Here is an 11777-nt window from a genome sequence, read left to right on the forward strand (position 1 = left end):
TCAAACGAACGTGTGTGTGCGCGCTTCACTGCTACTCTTAAACAATTGCAAAGACTGGAATTTTCAAACTTTCGAGGTACACCGAATGCATCACGGGGCCACCGATGAAAGCGCACTCTCATCGAGGAATATGGATCAAATCGATAATTACATTTGATCGTTCATTGAATTGGAATCAAACATGATACGGAATACTTCTAATTTAGATTTTATTTCTGTACATGCGTAGTACATGATTACATTACTGGCATTTTAACGTTTTTCCTATTTTTGTCTTTAAATGTGCCTTTGACCAAATTTCCCTTTGATGGATTTTAATCATCTAAAAATGAAAGTTGAATGAAGTTAACATTTGATCGAAAACGTCGTGGGTGTATGCAGTGAATGTCCAAATATGAAATTCCGAGATTTACGGGAGCATCACGAAACTCAACTGACAGACGAGGATTTAACTGTGGCTTCAAATGGGAAAATGCCGATAAAAGAGACTGTGGGAATTGGCTTTACAAAATGAGCACATATTGTAATTAAAGCATTGTAAACTATGCCTATATGTCACGTTGATTTGTATTGTATCTAATTGTCCAAGTCATTAAGGGGCTACTCGTGGAGGGACTTGAGACAACCCCCTTTCTCTTCTTCTTGGCTCATGGGTAAAAAAAAGAAAAGAAAAGACGAGTGAGTGGCTGTGGTGGGGGGCATAAATCTGTAAGGGCCAATTGTAAATGGCTCCATATTTCACCGCAGCGTTAATTGAAATATTCATAGTGCATTTAATAAAATTAAAGCAGCTAGGCAGGCGCATGCAGACGGCTGTGCAATCATCATGCGCAGCTAGATCTGATTATTAAAAAACAATCATGAAAACAGACAGTAATCTTTATTTCATAAATAAAAGATAATTTCATAAAAGAATTCTATTGTAAAACAGAAAACACATAAATGCATCAGTCGAATAATAATGCCAAATGGATCACTTTAATTAATGCTATTGGGGTTTCTTTTTGAAATAAAAATGACAATCATAAAAACTAGACAGCTACTCTCGAGAAAATGTATATTCAAAGTAACAACAACAAAAAAATACTCAACATCAAAGTCACAAAGAGCTTCAATACTTTCGATCGATATAAGTGGGGTCGAATATTCGATGAAATGAAAACCAATTTCCCAAGTTGCTTTTGTTTTGGTTATCTGCCCCAAACATTTGAATTAAGATATTCTGCAAAAATGAGTCATATTCTTTTGCCCTCCTGCTCGCTCTCTCTCTCTCTCTCTCTCTCTCTCTCTCTCTCTCTCTCTCTCTCTCTCTCTCTCTCTCTCTCTCTCTCTCTCTCTCTCTCTCTCATCCATCCATCCATCCATCCATCCATCCATGCATGTCAGCTTTCTCGTCGGTCGTCGTCCTTCTATAGCTACCGCTTATCGTGGAGGTGGGCAATTAAATGGCGATCCTTTCGCTGCAAAGCGGCCGCTGACTTGTTGATTTCCCCCGAGCAAATAAAACGTCGGCCATGGCGCTGACGAATGGTGCAAAACTAATCCACTTTATTGGTAGACAGGTTAAGGCCAACGGGGGTGTCGATAATTCTCGCGGTGACCTCCCTCTTCCATTAACTTTAAGTGGCTTATTAGACCTTGCACATGCACGCTCCATTCCAAGCGCAGCACAATCGCCGCCATTGGAATTGGATTCATTTGGACGCTGCATGGCCTCGCTCCATTTGTTCTCTTTTCAACGTGTTGATATGAGCAGGCCGTCGGCTAAGTCATTTAGTCCGCATGGTTCGGTGTTCACTTGAATTTGCCATGCGTTCGGGCCCTCACACGTCACCTTCGCATGCATGTTCGCGCGTCCATGCATGCCATTTTTCTCCACCGGCTGCTGACGGTTATTATAGGATGGTAATAATCATTGGCCAATTACCCCGTGTGTGCACTTTTATTTCATTTGTCATCTAAATCCAATTGGGGGATGTGACATTGAAGCATGATTCATCATTTGGTTTTGAAAAGGAATATTTGAACATGAAACCATGCCTCTAATCATCATTTGCCATGCACCGTCTCAATCATCCGTCGCCCATTTTAAACCGCGTTGGAAATTCAATTCATATTTTCTGTTGTAAGCATGTATATGCGTTTGTAGTTTTTTTTTCTTCATTTGTATTCATTCATTCATAATTCAGGTTGGAATAGAAAAATGTTCCGTTTTGTTTTCAACCACTTAAAAAACGAAAATCCGAGAAATAAAAACGAGATGGTCAGTATAAAGCACCATTTGAACATTATATATTCAAAATGAAAATGTCTAAAACTCACAGCCGAGCACATACAAAACGGCAACATATATTGCACATGTGATTGGTCAGTATAAAGCACCATTATATATTCAAAATGAAAATGTCTAAAACTCACAGCCGAGCACATACAAAACGGCAACATATATTACACATGTGATCATCCATAATCATGGATGAAAATCCGCCTCATATTTCTGCTGCAATCAAATGTACGTATGTCAAAACCTTTTCCTGTGCATGGTCACGTTCCAGGAAGCAATCTTTTTTTTATTTGTAACCAAATCAAATCATTCAAATGTTAAATAATCGAAATAAAACAAGAACTGGGCTCAGCCTTCGGAGGGTCATCCGCTAGAGGATTGCAACTCATTTGATCAACTGAAAACAAAACAAGGAAGTCCTGCACATCCAAATCGATTTGATCAATCTAAAAAGCTTGCCAACTAGCTGTTTCCTGCAGGAAAAACGACTTGGCCATTTCTGCGTGCTTATTTTTGATATTCGAAAGCCTATTTCAAATCCTATTAATAATGACATGCATGCATAATACTAATATGTGTCTTGAAAAAGGCGCCTCGGGTGACCTTGAGGGGTGTGAAATCCTTCCAGTGTGCTGCACTTTAATTCCTTAAACGAATATTAACGACGAAGCTGTTCGTGTAAAATACGGCGCCTCGTTAGAATGACTTGACGATGTTGCTTGCGTCTTTTGGCTGGAAGATGCAGGCGTGACTGCACGCGAGCGCTAATGGAAATGACGAGGGGAGGGCAGGGGAGGGGAGGGGAGGGGAGGGCTTACTTCTCCTCCCTCAGGCCGCCCGCAGGCCAAGCGGCCGGCCGCCCGCCCGCCAGGGCCAATCGTCTAAGCGGGACGAGCATTAAGTGTCACGCCAAGCTCGTCGCTGCATGCTCCCATTCCCGGTCCCGGTCCCGTCCCAACTTTGGTGCGGTCGCTCTTAGCTGTCTCCCTCCAAGATGGAGAAGTCGAAAAACTTTCGCATCGACGCGCTGTTGGCGGCGGACACCCCGAAAGTGCAGACCTCCCCGCTGGCCCTGGTCACGTCGCCGGGAAGCGGCGGCGGCAGCGGCGGCAGCGGCGGAGCTGGAACCGGAGCGGCCAGCACCACCGCATCCTCCGAGCTCAACCCCGGGGACGCTCTGCGCGCGGAGACGCCGTCCCCTCCGCGGATCTCCGCCCACGGCCTCATTCCAAAGCCCGGCTTCCTGAGCGGCCCTCACGGCGGCGGCGCCGGCGGAGGGATCCCCGCTCAAGCGCTCTACGGCCACCCCATGTACGCATACTCGGCGGCCGCGCTGAGCGCACAGCACCCGGCGGCCTTGTCCTACGCGTCGTACCCGCCGCCGCCGCCGCCGCCGCCGCACGGCCACCACCAGCATCAGCAGCAGCATCAGCACCACCACCACCACCAACAGCAGCAGCAGCACCACCACCACCACCACCACGACCCCATCAAACTGACGGCCAGCACCTTCCAGCTGGACCACTGGCTGCGGGTGTCCACCGCCGGGTTGATGCTGCCCAAAATGGCAGACTTTAACTGTGAGTATTGCATGCTTAATTGGAATAAAGCCCCTGATTTGTGCACAATTACCTAACGAAATTATAAAAGCTAATTGATACTCTATTTAACTTGACGATTACCTGCATGGAATGAGGCCACTTTTAGCACCCAACTACAATATGAATGTAAGGGCTGTTTTCCTGCACTTGGAAAATGGCATTTGCGACTTATGGTGTCAATTTGCTCTTTAGAAAATAAATAGTATATGGTATGCTTTCATTAAACTTGAGCTTTTTGTCTAGGTTCCATATACAAAATAAATGTCCTTATCTTTTTATTATTGGTCCAGCTTAAGCGCGCTGCCGTTGTCCTAAAACAAAAAATAAGGAATTGACTAACTGCGTATTTCTCAAATATGTTGAGCAAAGAGGGCACGCTTTGGATAATCATACAACAATAAACTAAGCGTTTGAATGGATAAATAAATGCTAATAAAAGTTTAAAGATTTTATTTTGAATTGGTTGGTTCAACTCTGAGCCTATACTGACCACCTAATACAATGTGCTGTTTACCCAATTGTAAAAATGACTCATGTTACTTGTTCCACATTTGAATAAGAAATCATCATTTACCTTTTGATTTGCCCTGCATTAATAATCGCTATTTGTGTTCAAACAGATTTGTTATTGGAGTTGAAATTTGATGTTGATGATAATAATAATAATAACAATAATAATAATAATGTAAAACAAAGTTGAGTGAAATTTCAAGACAACAGACTTGGACAACATTTTAAGATTAACATTATGTTTTGGAGACAGAACATGGCTTTGGACTGTGATAATGAAGAATTTGCCCAATGATATCATAACTGGAATTGAAAAACAACTAAGCAGTCTGTTGTTTTGTTGTTGTTTTGTATTTTTAAAAAAAATATGTTTATGCGGTGGTTTAAAAAAATGGGGATTGGAAGCGAATGACGGCGTGCAGAGATATACAAGGTGACACAGATGGCTGATTTTTGGGAAAGGAACTAAAATGGACAGATAATGGACAGTGGGAAAGTGTCGGTGGGCTGTGAAAGCCACAGGGGATATGCTACTTGCTCAGCGCGCACACTGCCCTTTTTGTCCACGCTTGTTTCTAACAGATTTGGGGCAAAAAAAAAAAAAAAGAACAGCCGGCCCGCCGGCAGAGTCCATCTTCTATCCGGAGGACACTTTCATACTTACCTGGGATACATTTGACCTACACAAAGTCTTTCAATTAAAAAACGACTTCTAAAATTCCATCCGATCATGGAAAGTGAGAGCGTTCGTGTGTGTGTTTACAAGCAGCCCAAGCGCAATCCAACCTGCTGGGCAAGTGCCGGCGGCCGAGGACAGCGTTCACCAGTCAACAGCTGCTGGAGCTGGAGCACCAGTTCAAACTCAACAAGTACCTGTCTCGACCCAAACGCTTTGAGGTGGCCACCTCCCTCATGCTCACCGAAACGCAGGTAGCGCACATCTCGCCATTCTCTTTTCCGAGGTCAAAAATAACCGTACTAACAAGAAACCTCAAGTTTGGGGCCGCAAAGTAAGATCCTGCTGGCCTCAAATGGCCCCCGGGCCTCAGGTTTGAAGCCATGATTTAAATCCATAGCTCTCTGTCTGTTCATCCACCCATCCATCCGCCCGTCCACTGTGGTTGCTTTTGGGGGTGTAAAAAAAAAAAAAAAAAGCTTCCAATTGTAATGATGACGCCCCTAGGTGAAGATCTGGTTCCAGAATCGTCGCATGAAGTGGAAGCGGAGCAAGAAGGCCAAGGAACAAGCGGCGCAGGAGGCCGAGAAGCTGAAGGGCGGAGGCAAGGGCGCGCACGGCGGCGGCGACAAGGGCGAGCAAGACGGCGACCAGTCGGATTATGAGGGCGGCAAGACGACGATGGGCAAAAACGGCAGGATACGAGACTTGAAGGACAGCGACGACGAGGGCGACCGCTTTCTCTACAACTCCTCCGAGTGTTCCTCGGATGACGAGCGCAATCGGACCTGCGAGCTCAGCCCGCAAACTTGAGTGCGCGCGCGGAGGACTTTGCATGGAGAGACTTTTTACCATTGACATTTTGAGGAAAAAAATACAGAAGCAATTTAACACTAAACTTTACCAACACAGGCGACGACCTTACTTTGTGATATCAGTGGAGGTCAAAAAGTGCAGAGAAGCCCAAAAACATTTCTATCGGAGTATTACCATTGAAATGCTACTATCAAATCTAACCAAGCAATTAAGTCTGTCACTTGCCAGGTAACCTGGAATTCTTTGCCAACATAGTACGACACAAAAACAAATTAGGCATCGCTATGGGATGTATTCATTTGTTTCCTATTATGATAAAAAAAAAAAATCCTCATCTCATTTATACGCATTGTCCCACTTTTGATGTCTATGCAAAAATTGGCATTGGGGGGGAATTCCATTTCATCTGCTTTGACAGCAATAATCTTGTTTTATGTTACGCCTTATGTCAATAAAAGTTCCGTTTATTTTTCTATACTGTACTGTATTTATAAAAGAACACAAGGCATGCTGAATTGTGGCGCAAACAGTGTCAAATAAATATTGTTTTTTGTTTTTTAAAATACGTGTGCGTGTGAGTTGGAGCGACGGTTTGATTTATAGCGCAGGCAGGACACATGCGGCCTTGTTCGTTGACAGGCCGGGGTCATGGGAATGACTGTTAATGGCGCTGTCGGATGTGTGCAAACGTGCCGTGTGAGCAAACAGCAAGAAGAAGAAACATTTCGCGCCACACCACCAATGGACTTGCATTGAGACACGCTGTTAAAAACAAACAAAAAAAACCCAAAGACTTTCTATTGAGACTCAATTGACCGTTGTAATTGGGAACCTAGATCAACATAACCGCTGATTTTGTCATATCATTCCAATGAAAACAATTGTATTTGTCTCAGTCTCGCAATGACAAACAGATGACTCCAGGCATTGCAAGAGGGGTGTGCAGACTTTTTAGATCTAGGAAATATAAAGTTGGGTCAATTGGATTCTTTTATCACAGGCTGTTTAGTGAGGGACCCGGGCGGCGGGGCGTTTATCTTCTCGCCGTGTTTGCCTCGGCGGCTACGAGTTCAGGCCCGGGTCAGACCCGAGCCGAGCCGAGCGGGCAGGTAAAGGCTGCCGCGCAAAGGTCAGTCAGGGTGTGGAGTGCACACAGTGAGCCCATTGATCCCACTGTATACACCTCGGTGGGCGCTTAGTCACGCCGTGTCACTTCTTCACACTGCGCTTCAAAGCGCTCATCATTTACAGCCCTGAATAAAAAGGTTTGGATTTGATGACCCATTTTCTAGACCCGTATAAAGTCTCAGCAGCCACAATCTAGTACGTCAACATGGTGATTTTTTTTGGGGGGTTATGACAACTATAGGTCTTGTTTGGTTTGGAGTTACAGTTTGACTTTGGCCTCTTTGGCCTCCATGGCCTTGACGGCGATGCGAGCGCGCTCCGTCAGCGCGGCGGCGGCGTCCTGCGGCCCGGCGCTTTTCAGCAGGAAGTGGCTGATGAAAAGCTTCAGGCCCTCGCGCAGCATTCCCAGTTGGGGAATTCCAGAAATCCTGGCAGGTGGGCAACAAATGAAGGAAGGGATGATTCGCTCCACCATTATTAATAGCACAACCATCTCCACGCTAGCCAGTATAATGCAAGAAAAGGTTGGGTTTTCTTCATGCTCATGCTTCAACTCGTCTCCCCCTGACTTTGACTTGGCCGGTGGTGCTGTTTAAGTCAGCAAAGCAGCAAGCGCTCTCTCACCTGGAAAAAATGCCGGCAAGATCCTCAGGCTCCGTGTCTGTGAGCAGCCGAGTCAGGACTTGACGCAGGAAGCGCACCTTGGGCTTGTCCAGCTCGCCAAACTCAATCACCTAAAAGAGGAAAATCACACCCGTGTGAAAACGGGAACCAGTAGAGCGCAGAGCCCCACTAAGGCTTGACCCATTAGCACACAATTTGCATGACGATGGCTCCGGTAGTGGAACTATGCTAGTTTTGTGAGCCGCTCTCAGCTATTTCGCATTATGCGTTAGCATTAAGCGACGTGGTCAATACAATAAAGAGCTTGAAGCAAACACACTTGACACCTTTGTGTGTGTGTGTGTGTGTGTGTGTATGTATATATATATATATATATATATATATATATATATATATATATATATATATATATATATATATATATATATATATATATATATATATATATATATATATATATATATATAGAGTAGGGCAATCTCTAGGTCAAAAAGAAGGAATAAAATAGCTACTAGAAAGAATCGAAGTGAGAAAGGAAGGAGGGCTGAGCTCTCTCTCTCTCTCAATATATATATATAATAAAAAAAAGCATTCTCTCCAGCTTCCTTACTTTGAACAGCGAGAGCGAGAAGCACTTGTTCTGGAGGAAGCGCGTCACGAGCTGGATCAAATTGTTCAAAGTCCTGGCGGGAAGGTTGGAAAGCTCCCGGAATTTATCCCACAGGCTGAACTGGAAGGTCATCTGTGGATAAACACGGCAAGTGTCAAAAAGCTAACGAGCTGGCGCGCGAAACGCAAACGTTCCCGGCGCGCTCTTTCAGAAGGACAATAAAGTGGCGCTGGCCGATGCGGTCGGGCCGCGGAGGAACTAGTGTTGTTTGCGGTCACAGTTTGAGGGGTGCGAGAAGATCCCAGCGCGCAGAGGAGTACGATTCGCACGCAGACTGATTAGCACTCAAAGGCTCGCCACTTTGATGCTTTTGAGGGCCATGAAAGAAAGCGACACCATCACACGGGACCTCAACGCGAGGTTTTGCTGAGCTACTACGTCTCGGCCACCTGGAAGCGGCGGTCGTGAGCGCAGAACTTCTCTCCCAGCACGGCGTAGAAGCCGTTGAAGGTTTTCTCCTGCAGGCAGCAGTCCATCAGCACGTGGACGATTTCCCGCTCCTGTTTGTCTTTCAGCCCCATCCTTCACACGACCCAAAGAGGTTTCAGCGTCCAGACAACCTCGTAAGCCCGCCCGCCCGCCTTCCAACGCACCTCAGCAGCTTGTCAAACGCATCCAGATAGTCCTCGCTGGTCATGAGCACGCAGAAGATGTTCCTTCGGACCTCTGTGTTCATCCGCTGCTTTCGGGCCAGTTCCAGAACTTTAGCGGTGAACTGAAACAGTTTAACAATACAAAAAATGGCAAAGGCGTCTGACATGTACCCCCCTCCCCCCCAATTCAATCAGGAAGGGCACAATTCACTCACCTGTCCTTCACCGCCGCTTTTATTCGCTTGCTCGCTAATCATGGGTGCTCCGCTCCACGACGAGCCGACAATCCACCAGCGGCCCACCTGCTCGGCCGACAGCAGGTTGTCCAGGGACACCCGCAGTTTCAGGTCGCCGCCTGCCGTGTTGCGTTGGATCTGTAAACATTCAGCCCTTCAAAAAAGTCATCTGAGGAGCGACTGTCTCAAAAGAAGGATTTTGTAATCAAGCCCGCCCGCCCGCCAGCCAGCCAGTTTGCAGGGCGTCTGTAAAGGCAGCTCTTTGTCACCACCTGGTGGGTGGCCAAAGAGTGAACTACAAAAGAGACGACAACATTATTGTATGTATCTGTGATGGATGGAATGAATCACTGTCAAGGACAGGATTTATTTTAGAAATTCACCCACCAAAGTTCTTTGCACCTTCTTGAGCTTCTCAACAGGCTCGGGATCGTAGCCCGGAATCTTGCGCATGTCATTATTCTTCAAGGCCAGCATGGTTTCCAACATGAAACGCACCTACAAATGTCAATGGCGTGTCAAGTGGCGGGATAAGGCACCCGGCAAGCGACTCGGTCGGCTTCCGTCAGGCGGACAAAATACACTTGGCTTTGGTTGTCAACATACTCTGGTTCGATCGTGGAATTTCTTCCCGACGTCGGCCGCCTTGCGCTGGGCTTCGGCGATGAGCTCCTTGAGAGCCAGGGGGTCGTCCTTCCGCAGCGAGAAGCCCACGTTGCGCAGCACCAACAGCGCCAGCTCAATGTCCTTCTCGGAGAACGCCGCCAGCAGGCGGCGCAGGATGTCGAAGATGAGCAGCGAGTGCACCACCTGGAAGTTGTAGAGATGCGCCACGACGGCCAGCAGGTTGTCGCACTCCTTGCCCTCGCTCGGCCGCTCGTACGCGTCGTGGAAAAGGCGTACGACCGTCTCCAGGAAATGGGCTCCGACCTGGAATGCGTGTTTGTGAGCGCCCGCCGCTTTGAAGAAGTTGTTTTGGTGCTGGCTGCCTACCTCCAAACCCACGGTGTGATGGAGGATGCTGAGCAGCAGGACGTGCTCCATCAGCAGCCGGTCGGGCATCAGTGCGGGCGTGACGCAGGCGGCCAGCAGCACCTCCGTCAAGGTCTCGTTCATGTCGTTCCTGCTGCGGCTCATGTAGAGCGCGTCCAGTTGGCGGCTGATCAACGCAATGTTGGGCTCGCTCAGCCTAAAGAAGCCCCACCCAAATCAGTCCATCGATAGCACACCCAAATTTCGAACCAACCTCCTGAGAACGTACGGCTGAAAGCACATCAAGTCGCGGCGCCTGTCCTCCGACATCATCCCATCTACTTTCTGTTTTTGCGCTCGGGCCAAAGGCCCGATGACGACATTCTTACTTTGGCGGGCGGATTGTTGGCGTTGCGGTCGTCTTTAATGCAGCGAGCGTGCAGGTTTTGCACCATCTTGGCTGTTACCTGTTGACAAGGCCCTTAACATTCTTCTTCAGTTTTTCCAACTCTGCTTTGCGCTGGTCCCCTCCGGCGTCACGCAGTTGAGGAGGCACGTACTTGCCCTTTGCCTAAATCACAGAAACGAAGCATTTCCATAACAATCAACGACATGATGATGGTGATGATCTTAACATGTAGTGTGAACTAACTCACAATGTCGGTAGTGGGCTCTGCCATTTCTTCTGTTGGCTCATCGTTGTCATTTGGGTCACTCTCGTTCTCCAGGTCCTCGTCCTCGGGCTCTTCTTCGCTAGATACTTCATGCTCCCCTTCCCTCTCCTCCTCCTCTTCTTCTTCTACAGCTCCTCCTCCGTCGTCTCCTTCATCATCTTTGAAGTCTTCTCCTTCGCTCGCCAAGTCCTCATCTGAATTGTCCTCGTCCAGCCGTTCAAAGTTGTCCTTGGCCAGGTCCACGTTGTCGTCGCTGTCGTACGTCCCCGTGGCCAAATTGCCCGAGTGGAGAGCACCCAGGATGTAGTCCAGGCCGTCAGCCACAAATGACTGAGGTATGCTTTTCTTGTTTTTCCTCTTGTTTAATTTCAAATAGCGCTCGAGTTTCTTTATCTCACGGTCCTCCTGTTCATTGGCCTCCAAAAGTGCCTTCTTCCTCGACTCTTGAAGCTTGTTGCTTTTCTTAGGTGCCACTTTGGGCTTTTCTTGTTTCTTTGCACTCGTTGTGGGCACTTCTCGGACCTTCTTGTTGCCTCCCGTTGCCTTCTGTTCAGGAGATGCTACAGCCTGTTCAGCATCGCCCTTAGGCACATTTGTCTTTTGACCTTCGTAGTGATTTTTCATCCTGGCTTTCTTCAACTTTCGCTTCTCCTTGCGCAGCTCCTTCCTGCTTTTGCGATTGACCGACCTCAAGCCGGCGTCATCATCTGTTCCCTCGGCGCCACTTTTGCTTTTGACAAACTCGTCCAACGCCACCATGTACTTCTGCAAGACGGTGCTGCCGTTGTTTTTGCCTTTGCCCCGCGACTTCCATTTGCCTTTCATGGCACCAACGTGCTAACGTACCCGCTAAACGTGCTCAAATACGCAAGGCGAAAAAGCTAGCATCTATTCTAAAACGCTAACATTCCCTGACGATGACGTTAGGAAGCCAACAAAATAAAAGAGAACAAAATTACGGCGAATAAAAGCTAGGAACGCGTACACGTGCGA

The 11777-nt window shown here is 47.2% G+C and overlaps 2 protein-coding genes across 2 annotated transcripts; one reads left to right on the forward strand and one right to left on the reverse strand.

The window, feature by feature from the left end:
• Window positions 1-3128: 3128 nt before the first annotated feature.
• Window positions 3129-6409, forward strand: mnx1 (motor neuron and pancreas homeobox 1). The gene is made up of 3 exons (XM_061265280.1): window positions 3129-3864; window positions 5165-5325; window positions 5579-6409. Exons 1-3 carry the CDS (start codon window positions 3279-3281, stop codon window positions 5882-5884), a joined length of 1053 nt encoding a protein of 350 aa, XP_061121264.1. The 5' UTR covers window positions 3129-3278; the 3' UTR covers window positions 5885-6409.
• Window positions 6410-6681: 272 nt separating this feature from the next.
• Window positions 6682-11772, reverse strand: nom1 (nucleolar protein with MIF4G domain 1). The gene is made up of 11 exons (XM_061265273.1): window positions 10767-11772; window positions 10578-10681; window positions 10132-10327; window positions 9745-10068; window positions 9526-9636; window positions 9118-9276; window positions 8903-9024; window positions 8699-8831; window positions 8250-8381; window positions 7640-7749; window positions 6682-7443 (listed from the first exon to the last, which is right to left on the reverse strand). Exons 1-11 carry the CDS (start codon window positions 11607-11609, stop codon window positions 7275-7277), a joined length of 2403 nt encoding a protein of 800 aa, XP_061121257.1. The 5' UTR covers window positions 11610-11772; the 3' UTR covers window positions 6682-7274.
• Between the last annotated feature and the right edge of the window lie 5 nt (window positions 11773-11777).

This window comes from Syngnathus typhle, linkage group LG19, assembly GCF_033458585.1.
Source record: "Syngnathus typhle isolate RoL2023-S1 ecotype Sweden linkage group LG19, RoL_Styp_1.0, whole genome shotgun sequence".
Classification (NCBI taxonomy): domain Eukaryota; kingdom Metazoa; phylum Chordata; class Actinopteri; order Syngnathiformes; family Syngnathidae; genus Syngnathus; species Syngnathus typhle.

Excerpts from the sequence above, each read along its gene's own strand:
- mnx1 (XM_061265280.1), top strand. The coding sequence starts at position 3,279 with ATGGAGAAGTCGAAAAACTTTCGCATCGACGCGCTGTTGGCGGCGGAC. Across the intron at positions 3,865-5,164 it reads CAAAATGGCAGACTTTAACT|CCCAAGCGCAATCCAACCTG; the intron begins GTGAGTATTGCA and ends GTTTACAAGCAG. Across the intron at positions 5,326-5,578 it reads TCATGCTCACCGAAACGCAG|GTGAAGATCTGGTTCCAGAA; the intron begins GTAGCGCACATC and ends TGACGCCCCTAG.
- nom1 (XM_061265273.1), bottom strand. The coding sequence starts at position 11,609 with ATGAAAGGCAAATGGAAGTCGCGGGGCAAAGGCAAAAACAACGGCAGC. Across the intron at positions 9,637-9,744 it reads AATTCCACGATCGAACCAGA|GTGCGTTTCATGTTGGAAAC; the intron begins GTATGTTGACAA and ends TGACATTTGTAG. Across the intron at positions 8,382-8,698 it reads CTCACGACCGCCGCTTCCAG|ATGACCTTCCAGTTCAGCCT; the intron begins GTGGCCGAGACG and ends GTTTATCCACAG.